Here is an 11,296-nt window from a genome sequence, read left to right as displayed (position 1 = left end):
CCTGTCCAGCTGGGGCAACACCAAATAAAATTAAGCCTAGTCAGAGCTCCAGGTTAAAGATCTTTTCAAATGTCTCAACATCTAGAAATTATACTGGTCCTTTATCCCACTGTTGCCAAATACAGCCCATTGCTATAGCACTGTTTCCATACAGCACAACATGGTAGGTGCAAAATGCTCCATTTCAGAGGAATTGACGCTTCTCCGGCAGAGTGTAGCAAACATAAAATCACATTTCTCCAAAAATTAGCCAATAAACTATCCAAAAGAATGCAAATATTCAGATTCCTGGTCTAGTTTCCTAACTTCACCATTAGCATCTGTCTTCCATTTTGATGTTCTTGGTTAACTCTTGCCTTTGAGCTCCTGCCCAGTGGGACATGCTTTTAACTGATCCCCTTGAAATATTCACTTGCTGGCCTACTCAACTTTTTGAATGTGGCTTTATAGCTGTAAAGTATAGCAACCCAACCACAAACAAAAGCATAAGATTGTACTTACTTGATCATATTGTACTTAGTTGACATTCTGACAACCAAATCAGCACCTTTAGCAGATGTCAGTTTTACAAAAGTGTAATATGTGCTGGTAAAGCAAAGTTTGGGCACACAGCTCTGAGTGCTGAGTAGAGTCTTACCCATGTTAAAACAAAAATGAGACAAGCTCACACTGTTTGGACCACTTGTCTGTGCTGGAAAGGTAAGCAAGTGTTAACTAAAACCACATCAAGCACAGCCTTGTATTCAACATAAGCAGGCACTGTCATATGTAATCAAAGATAAGTAATGGGAGCTGTCTGCAGGCTCTGTGGCAGGTTTGCCTAATAAATACCCTCCATTTTCTCCAGCTTTCCTCATCTTTCCAAACAGGTCGTGGATGAGGTATTGAAAGCCCTCAGAGCAGCATAAGGCTTTGTACAAAGTACTGCTGAGCTGTGGAGGGGGAGAGGCATGAGCAAGCAGAAGCAGCTTGGATGAGCTGGGGTGCACTCAAGAGCTGCTCAATCGTGACATTGTGCACTCTGTCCTTGCTGTCTGCAATAACTACTGATTCCATTGCCAAAATCATTTACAAAAAGGAAACCAGCCCTTCAGCATTTTTTGCCCATTGACGCAAAATTTTCTTTGTATTCATTTATCAATCACAGCATGTTTTATAGTAAAATTATGGGTGTCATAATATTGCTGTTGCTAAATATAGGCCAAGACTCCTTACAATAAAAAATCCTCTTGTTTCTCATCATCCTCCTGCTGAAGCTTCATTTTGAACTCTCTTGTGAATCACTGAGGACATTGAAAGCCACCCTATTTTTCTCTCTTCGTGCAGAGAGCCCAGGACCTTAAAAGAGGAATTTTATTTATGCAGTGAAAGTATGGCTCATTAATGTGGCTTGGTGTTGATATACCAATTGGCTGCATCTTAGCTAACACTTTCAAAATGAAACATCCAGCAGCAAAGAAAGTTCTGATTTAAGGAAGCTGAATGTGTTCACAATATAACACCCTCATATATCTGAAATTTTAGTTTTCAACACTTTCCCTATTCTTCTGTCATACAGCATAGCTGTGATAAAATGCTATTTTCAGTTAGGAGATAAGTTGTGGGTTTGTTTTAGTGGAGCTTGAATGAGTTAATTTTTTTTCATCTTTAAGTATTAAGCCTCACTTGATGCAAAGGAATAGCTCCATGGGCTTCACTGTAGGCAACATTTGCTGAAAAAAGGCACAGAGTACACTTAGGCTACTCCCTGGTGAAATAAAGCAGCAGATGGCTTATTGTGCATGAGAAGGAGGAAGGAAAGGTCCAGGTAGCCTCCAGTTTTATGTAAGGTAGAAGTGATCACATGATCACATGCTATCACAAAAAAAAAATCCACTCCTAAACTCAAACGTGTTTTAAAAAGTGGAAAGAAGCTACCATATAACTGGCAGAAAGCAGAAGATTGTGTTTTTATCACCAAATAGGGAAAGTCAGAGAAGCACATCCCATTACAATGAACTATCACTAGAAATCTGGTCATAATTTAATATTATTCTCTTGTAAAAAGATAGCAAATTATTAGGGTTTAAAAGGATTGGTATCTCATATGTAAATATTAAAAAATTATAGCAAATAGTGAATCAATAATGGCTCTCTAAGATCCTGTGTTTCTGCAGCATGGGAGTGATTTGGATGTAAGATCTGTGATAAGCAGGGCAAGAGAAACACTGCTGGCGCACAATAATTTTCAGTTTGGTCAAGGTGTTGAAAGACAGGAAGAAGATAGTTAATATGAAAATGTGCAATCTTTCAGAGTATCTTTTCTCAGAGTATCTTCTCCCATTTTACTGCCTACCTCTGATGAGCCCAGCTCACACTTAGTGGGGCTCTGCTCTCACATTGCTGTGACTACATTGGCTTCAATAAATTACACCAAACACAAACCTGCTTCTCACTGCTATCAAAAATAAAGAACTATCATTCTTTTATGAGCAAATTTAACAAACACAGGTAATCCTTTCACTCCAGGATTTCATGGGCTTGGCTAGAAAGCAGGGCCTCTGCAAAAAGGAACTATGGGCTTCCTGGAACGCTGCATCTTCTTGTTAATGAAAGGCTGGGCAGATTTGCTGTGAGAAACCATCATCACAAAACTTGCTGCAATCTGCTTTAGCTCCCACAGAGCCTAAAAATTATACAGTCAGAGGGACTAATCTATTTGAATTCTATCCTGTCTTGAATCTCCCATTCCACTTAAGACAGTGACAATCTGACAACTGAGTGTCTGCTCCAGCAATGTCTGACCTCTCCTGACACCTCCCCACTCAAATTATTGCCCCCAAAAGGCTGTGATGAGGCAAAGACAGCCATCTTTCCCAGGGGAAGGAACAAAGGGTGAACTAATGGTGCTGGGGTCACTTGGCTGCTCCTGTGCTCTTTACATGTTCAGGACACACAGCTGTGTAGCTGTCAAAAGTCAATGAAGTCTGGCTCCCTTTTTCTTTGTGAGAAAGCACGTGTGTCTCCTCCCGGACTGTTCTGAGATGCTCCCACTAGGAACAGTCCTGCCATCATCCTTTTAGTGTGCAGCATGGCCATTGAGGGACATTATGAGATGAGGTGGGGTGCTGTGACAATAACACCCTCTGCAGCTTTTTGTGTCTCATATCCCACACTGGAGCCATTGCCTCCCAAGCATGTCTAATACATAGAATCATAGAATAGTTAGGGTTGGAAGGGATCATGTAGTTCCAACCCTGCTGTGTTAGAAGTTGGACAACTGAATATATATTTGCTTCAGCAGGCCCAAAGTCTATTAAATAAAAGAGTTTGGGAGGACTCTGCCTTTCTAAGTCTGTGATCTGATTAGAAAGCATTGCTCTTAGAAACTGCACAGAGAAAACCAGGAAGAGTTTTCCATAATCAAACCCAATGACTAAATCAGGAGGAAAGGAGAATCAGTTTCTGTTGATAGCAAATCTGTATCTTTTCTATAGCCATATCCACTATGAAATGAATTAAATGTGGATGGCTTTCTTTATTTCATGCAAAGGTAAATGTAGTAAAATGGGACTTGTTCAATATGAAAGTTCACAACCCTTCTAATTAGAAGGCAAACTTTATTTCCTAAGCTGCCATGAGGAGAAATAATTTCCAAACACTCAGCAAGCCCTACTACAAAACTGAATTTTCTGTTGCTCTCTCACTTGACCAGGCACAGCATCTTCTCATCTCTCACTATTTCCTCTCGGTCGCTTCTTCTAGAGAAGCAGTTTTGATGGGGTTCTAGCGGGTGGAGAGCGGGGTCCCTAATGCTGGGGTGGGGGTTTCTCGTCACGGCGGGGCGGCGGGGGCGGCAGCGCTTGTCCGGGAGCGGCACCGGCAGCGACAGCGGCAGCGACAGTGGGAGCGGTGCTCGGGACCGCCCCGGCGCCCATTGGCTCGGCGGCTCCGTATGGGGCTCGGCGAGACCCCATAAAGGCTGCCGTCCGCTCGCCCGTCCATCCGTCCATCCGTCCGTCCGTCCATCCCGGCCATGCCCTCGCCGCCGCCCGCCCTGCCCTGGCTCCTGGCCGCCTGCTGCCTCTGCGCCCTCCCGCGGGGCTCAGGTACGTCCGGGATCGAGGGAACGCGAGAGAGCCCTGGGAAGGATCGGCTCCTCCCGAGGGCCACTCCTGGCTGGACTCCGCGGCATCCCTACACAGCCTGTCCCGTCCCGCAGCGTTCCCGCAGCCTTTCTCGCGCTACCGGGACGGAGTGGAGCTGCCCCCAAACCAGGTACGTCTGTCCCTGGAGCTGCCCCCAAACCAGGTACGTCTGTCCCTGGAGCTGCCCCCAAACCAGGTACGTCTGTCCCTGGCTCTGGGACGTGCAGAGGTAGGCGAGAGGCGGGGAAGGTGGGAAACGAGGCTCGTCTGAGGTAGGAAATCGGCAACGGACTGGCAATACTTTATCAAATGCCTTATTAAATGCCTTATTAAATGCCCTGGGGGTTGGTGAAGAGAGGAGAGAGGCTGGCGCCCTTTGCCGCCCGCAGCGGCAGGTGGAACAGGGATGGGCAGGGGTGTGGAGTGCAGCAGGGTGCAGAATAGGACACCTGGGTCAGCAAAAGACGGACAGAATAATAACAAGCTGGCCCCGAGCAAAAACACAGGTCTGAAGGTATGATAGACACACTGTTAATGTCTATTCTTTACTTTTTAAAGCAACTGGCACTGTGTTTCAGTCAGTGGATGGAAATGTCCGACCAGCCCCAGGTAACTTGACTCCTGTAATGTGTTTGATCTGCTGAGACTCTCTCTTCCAGACATGCTCATTGTCCTGTATAACCTGGAGCATCGATGTCTGCAGGTGGCAGAGCCTCTGCCAGAGAGCCAGCAGCTCTGGAGAGCAGGGCAAGTTTGTTGGTCTATGTGCTCTCCTCCTTGTGAAGCTATGCAGACCTAAAGAAAAGCACTTTTTTCCCCGTTCTTGCCATGCCAGTATTATGCCAATAGTAGCTAACACTGAAGCAAGAAGTGCCAGACAGTTCTCCAGGATTTAAAGGTCCCATTTGGTCCTGGCTTGGTGCTTGGTGGGTGGATGGGATTTTTCTGTGGTGCTCAAAGGAGAGGAGAGCGAGGGGAAGTTTTCACAGATAATTTCTGCTGGCCCAAGGCTTGCAAACACTTTAAAAGAAATTATCAGTATGTGAAAGATCAGCTGCACTGCATTTAATATCAAGCCCAAGGGTCATTTTCAAATCCGTGAGAAAAATATTTGCAGGATCAGGAAGTAATTGGACATTTTGAACATTTTGTGCTGCTTTGTTTTTTTTTTCTGAAATGTTACAGTTTTTTGAACCAAAACTTGTAGAAAACAGCTTCCAGAGCCTGTTTTTCTGTTGTCTTACACCTCACTTCCTTTGAAGCTGTAGCTCTCATCTGATGTGATTGCATGCATAAGCAAATCCCTGTCCTGTGGCAATGAGTATGGGACAGTGTATTTCAGTATATGGTTAAAGATTATAGTACCGATTGACTGAAAGGCTTGTAGGTGAAAATGAGTATAGATTAAACATGCCACAAACCAAAGCAACCCCTAGAACTATTAGCACAGAAAATGCATTTTAAATATAAGAGGCTGATTTTGATCTCTTTATAGCACCAGACTGTATTGACAACAGTTGTATTGTGTGTATTCTCCTCCTCAAATAAAAGAGTAATTTTTCAGCTCATAATAGCATCAGTAAGTTTTCCCCTGCTCTGAGTGTTTTGGTGAACTGTGCTCAATCTAAATTGATCTGGGATCAGAATCAAGCCTGTTTTTAATCAAACCATGTACACATGTTCTCCCAGTAAATGTATTAAAGTATTGTTGGGGTTTTGTTTTGGTTTTGGTTTTGGTTTTTTGGTTGTTTTTTTTTTTTTTTTTTTCAGATCTCCAGCACTGTTTTGGATCTCTGTTATTCCATATTCAACAGTATGCATAAAAATGAGGTAAGGTGTAATCACTTGTTTTGTTCCAAAGCACCCCCTTCTTAAACTTAGAAAGCAACCACTCCAAGACCAACTTTCTGACATTTCTCTCCAAACAATAATATATAATTAAATACTGTAATGGTTTAAGAGATGTAGGAGGGTATATAAAAGACTTTCTTCTTGTTAGTAGTTTGCATGGAATTCTTAGTTACTTTAAATTATTTATATGAAACTGCTGTTTTTTCACCAATTCAGAGCTGAAGAATCAAAACATTCACTTACAGTCAGAGTCAGCATTTTAACCTGACCCTCAGTTTTGAATAACACAGGGTTAAATACACTAAAAATATACCTAACATTGGATCAATAGCAAACCTTAGATTATGCTGAACACAGAGGTGCATGAGTTGCTTTACTGATTTTAATACTCTATTTATGTTTGGTGTTTTTTTGTGTTTCTGGCTCGAGTAAGGAGATTAAGTTGAGGAGTTATTGAGTATAGCTCTTTTTTGTTGGTGCAGTCATATAAGGATGCACCTCAGTATCAGTTCTGCTTTATATCACTTTTTTATTAGCACCATTTCATAAAGAACCTTTTCCATAAAATTCAGTCAGCCCCAGGTATATGCTAAAAAGGCCAATTTACTTGTGGAGGCTGAGTCCTCTGCTGTTTCAAAACAGGAGTAGATCCTTCAAGACAACAATAGAAAGTATTTTGAAATGTGTTTCAATATCTCTTCTTGCCAGGATGTCCCTAGCTTATTATAATTCCAAGCATGTTTTCCTGAAGTAGTTACTAAACTACAATACTGGAGCTGATTGTATAAAAAATTATAGCATTTCAGTCACAAAGTCTAATAAATGTTTTTGAGTTCAGTATTGACTCTTATGCTTCCACAGTTTGGCCAATGAGGGAAAGTCCAGAATAATCTGGTAACTTTGAACAGAGTCCTATTCCTAGTTATTATTTTGGTTACTAACTTTGCAAAAAATTATGTGTCCTCAAGAAGGATACATTTAGAAGCTGAATCTCATACAATATCCTTTAAAAAAATATGAGCTATACATCTGCAATATGATTTCTAGGTGTGGTCTGAGTAAAGCAGAAGATAAAATAAATATGTGAAATATGAAAAAAAAACCTATGTGAAGTTTTACCCAGATGATCAAATCTCACATTTCATGAAGTCCTACTTTCTTAGCCCACAAGGAATCTTCAGAAGACACTACTAACAAGTCTGTGTGTAGTGAACCCAGTGAAACAATTATGAAATCCTACTAATGCCAGCTGAATTTAACTTTCTACATTATTTTAATTTTAAAAAAGTCAGTCAGAGTTACAGATCCTATAGAGAAGGTAAATGGGGTTTTAAGAGAAGGAATCAGGCCTTGGCACTGTGAAAGGCAAAGTCCATGGCAATTTGGGTACAAATGGGACTTGAACCCCACCTGGGGAATTTAAAATATTTTGTGAGAACTAAGAATATTTAACATCAATGTCCAATCACTTCACTGTGTGTTCAAGATTTCCACCCCAAAGATATTTAAAAATCTCTGGTTTTACCATATTTGTTCCACATAGTAATCTCTCACCTGTTATAAATTAGTTAGGATAGTTGAAACTGCAGGCTGAGTCATGAGCCAACCTCTATCTTTGCTTGGTGTGTAATAATCAAATCAGAACAAAGGTAGCACTCATATTGTCTCTCTGTAGTGGCTTCCTCCTTTGCACCCTTTAAAGCACCTTGATTGAGCAAGAATTTTTTTCTTCCCTAGTATTTCATAGCCCTGTAAGTTGATGTCAGTCATTCTATAAATTTTTGTCTTGCAGCTTGAACCCAAGAAATCCTTTTCTCCTACCCTGAACCATGAATCTCTATTTCTTGCTTGTGTATTTTGTCTTTTAAAACTCCTTCTCTGCTGTTTCCCACCCACATGCTTTCCTGCGTTCTCACCCGTCTTCCCATTCTTGCCCATCACATGTGTTTGTTTCTAAGCCCGCTCCAGGTAACTAAACCCACTCACTGATGGGTGACTGATGGCTGTGGCACACAGCCATCCCATTCCTGCCAGGCTGGCAGCATATCAGCTGTGTCATGGCCAGGAGGGCTCCGAAACCAGGCTGCAGGTTCAGGGCTGCATCACATGTTGAACTTAGTCTGCTCACATAAAGTCCTGGGGAAAGTTTCTATTCCTTGAAGTAAGACTGAGTAGAGAAATGAGCAATTTTCTGAAGCATAAAGAGTGCAGGGGAAGGCTTAAACCCAGCAATCTTTCCTGGGTTAAAACCAAGGGCAGTCTGAAAGGTGAAGAGCAGCCCCATTTTAACAAGATAAGAGCTATCAGTACAATTCAAGCCTGAGAAGTGGAGCTCCAGGCTGAGCTCTGCTTCACCCCCCAGAGCACAGCTGCACTTTGCTGTACAGCAGGGGAAGCCTGTTGAATGATGGTAATGAACAGAGTAAGTTCCAGGCAAGGCTTCACATCAGTCTTTTAAAAAATCCATTTGCTGCTGTTCTTACATCTGTCTGTGATGAGTGTCAGGTTGTCTCCCTTCCCACATGGAGTGCACCAACCTCATCAGCATCAGAGGGTCACTGTAACAAACCAAAGCGTGCTGGCATCTTGATTAACATACAGTGTCCACTTGCAGGAATCACAGATTGCTTCTGCAAAGTTTACAAAGAAGGTATGTAAATATGAAGACAAGCAGTGGCAGTAGCAGTGGATAGGGAAGTATGTAGCTTTCCTTGTTTCTTTTAAACTCAGCTGGGTTTTTCCCAGTGCTTGGGAAGTGATCTGTGCTGACCCTGCTCCTACCCTACATGTAAAGCTGTTTTTTATATTTCTTCTAAACCCTGTGAATCTTTAATTATGTTAACCTAGTTTATTTACCCTAGACGCAATGTCCTTCAGGCATTAATTTTTAATCAGCATTCCAGATAAATGGGCATTGGGGACTATCAACATCTTGTTTGCATGCTGCTGGAAAAGACCCCAAATTACCAATCTTCTGATACAATAGTAAAATTTGGCAACAGATCTATGGAATTGAGTTTAAAGTATTTTGTTTGTGTTTGATTTTATAGGACAGTCATGGAACTCTGGGGCGGCCTTTCTTCCTTTTCAGGGTATCTGAATCTCTTTGTTTTAAAGATTCTGAATCTCAGGCATTGTTATATGTTCACAGATGAGCAGCTGTCTCACAAATTCTAGCTGCAGTTGTTTTGAATAGAAGCCAAATATCCCTATGCTTGAAAGTTTAGGGAGCCATTTGCTCAAAAAGCTCTGGTTTGACTAAAAGATGACAAGATAATGAGATCTGGGGTACTGGTAGATTAAACACTTCTTTTTGTTTGAAGATATGCCTCTGCAAATGTTTTATCTTGAGCCAAATCATCCATGTGGCTTGTATCTGTGAGACTGTCAAGGTGCACTGATGCTAAATAAATTAGATCAAATGTGTGCCTGAGCTGAGTGCCCACCTGGTCTGAAAGGTCTGCCCAGGAAGTGAAGTCACTGCATAATGGGGCAAAGCCAAAGCAAAATCATCATAATTTCTCCCACAATTTTCACCCATTGGCTTGCTGAGCTATGACATCTAATTCCCAGTGTGCTGGTTTAGAGACACTCTGATTAACACCAAACTAATTTTTAGGAATATCTTCAACACAATTTTAAAAAATTAAAAATACTGTAAAGTAGGTCACGTTAGGTAACCAGAGTACAATTCAGCTGTGATTTATGCTTAATTTCAAGTTATTTGTTGTTTCAAATATGTTCATCTAGGTTCTTTCAGTACTGGTATTTACATGCTCTTTCTTAGGCATGTGCCTATACTACCCCTATGAATTCAAACCCAAATCCTGAATGAGAATAATTAAAGACAGAATGTTTAGCTTTTTGGGCAGAGGATGAATGAAAATTTCTCATATTCAAAAGCATAACCCACCCTGCATGGGTCCCCCTGGTATTTGACATGTTGTTTTAAAGAAATGTCACTGCAGTTTTATACAGTATCCTGTCAGTATGATGGGAATGTATTTTGGTGTGCTTATAAGTCTGTAATCCATGGCTTCTTTACAATCATCTAATTATTATATTTTTCAGCCTCGAAATGGAAGAACTATTGAGGGCAGTGGTAAGTAGGCAACCAAAAGTGTAAAGAATTTCTTCTGCCATTTCACCAGTGATGAACCTCATGACAAAGAAGGTACTGAGAAACATTACAAACCTAGTACAAACCTAGGTACACACATTTCATATGGCCACTAAGAGTTGTCTTGACAGAAATGTAGGGTTTTTTCATGCCCAGAGACTTAGAGTGCACATCTTTGACAGAGGGATGTCATGCTTCCATACTCTAAAATAAGGTCAACAGGGTTACAACATGGTACAAAGAGAACGGTGTGAGAGGAAAGGACTCATGTTTGAATACAAACAACAGATTGGGGTGCTTTTCTAAACCTTCAGATATAAAAATCTTCTAGTTTTAGAATCTGAAGCTATTTAATTTCTAACTTTGAAAATAACCAGAGGTACAGAACTGAGTACTAAGTCATATTCAGATCAACATCTCAACAAAAAATGTGATACTGTGTTAATTTGTTTCAGAATATCGTGGAATGTGAAGTTCATGGATTCATTTACCAGCTCGATGACTTGGTTTATTTAAAGGAAAGAGACTTCCCATTGCACTGGTTGTCCATTATGTGACTCAGTTGTCTGGAATTTGCTGTTCCATGTAATAAATTTGCAATCAGTAATTCTTTTTGTTGTCCTTTTTTTATTGAAGCCCATACTAGGCTTCCTTGGGCTGTAGTCTAGCATTGCCTGGTGCCAGCTGTAATCAAAGAAAGTCCATCATCTCAATATCGACAATTTTCAAATGCAACAGTGAATTTTATAACATCTTCTTTAATAGGGTCATAAATGATATGCTTGTCCTTTTGACTAGATAATATATTTCCCCATTATTTCAGAATAGGCATCCTGAACAACACTATACGAAAATCATTACGGACATTTTAATGATTTATTTTGAGTAGCTAAGTGCTCAAGTGTGATAATTGATGAATCCAAAGCACTTTGAAAGAAGAGGAACAAGTACTGCTGCTACATACAGATGTTATTTGATCAAATTATGTATTTTTTCAGCCTTGGCTGGCTATCATAAAGCACAAATGAGGCACTTTTGAGAAATACACTGAACATCTGCCCTTTTTTTCTGAAATCATGCATTTGAAAATGTAGTGCAGCTAATTGTGCTTGCACTGTATGGAGTGTTTTGGTACATGGAGACATTTATGGGCACAAAACTTTAAGTACTAAGCAGTTGCTTCATTGGGAAGAAAAGA

The 11,296-nt window shown here is 41.0% G+C and overlaps 1 protein-coding gene across 4 annotated transcripts; it reads left to right on the top strand.

Annotated features, from left to right (window-relative positions):
• The first annotated feature begins 3,868 nt into the window (after positions 1-3,868).
• Positions 3,869-10,676, top strand: NMS (neuromedin S). 4 transcript variants are annotated; one of them, XM_064411289.1, is made up of 8 exons: positions 3,869-4,088; positions 4,202-4,257; positions 4,686-4,736; positions 5,898-5,957; positions 8,593-8,628; positions 9,029-9,070; positions 10,050-10,080; positions 10,554-10,676. In XM_064411289.1, the coding sequence occupies exons 1-8, from the start codon at positions 4,016-4,018 to the stop codon at positions 10,568-10,570; spliced, it is 366 nt and encodes a 121-aa protein (XP_064267359.1). In that variant the 5' UTR covers positions 3,869-4,015; the 3' UTR covers positions 10,571-10,676. The 4 variants fall into 4 exon arrangements, with proteins under 4 accessions (XP_064267359.1, XP_064267358.1, XP_064267356.1 ...); XM_064411288.1 differs by lacking the exons at positions 10,050-10,080; positions 10,554-10,676 and having other exon boundaries at positions 9,029-9,322; XM_064411286.1 differs by lacking the exons at positions 10,050-10,080; positions 10,554-10,676 and having other exon boundaries at positions 4,202-4,323; positions 9,029-9,322.
• Positions 10,677-11,296: the final 620 nt, after the last annotated feature.

This window comes from Passer domesticus, chromosome 2 (genome assembly GCF_036417665.1).
Source record: "Passer domesticus isolate bPasDom1 chromosome 2, bPasDom1.hap1, whole genome shotgun sequence".
NCBI classification, from domain to species: domain Eukaryota; kingdom Metazoa; phylum Chordata; class Aves; order Passeriformes; family Passeridae; genus Passer; species Passer domesticus.
This window is presented reverse-complemented; position numbering and strand designations above follow the sequence as displayed.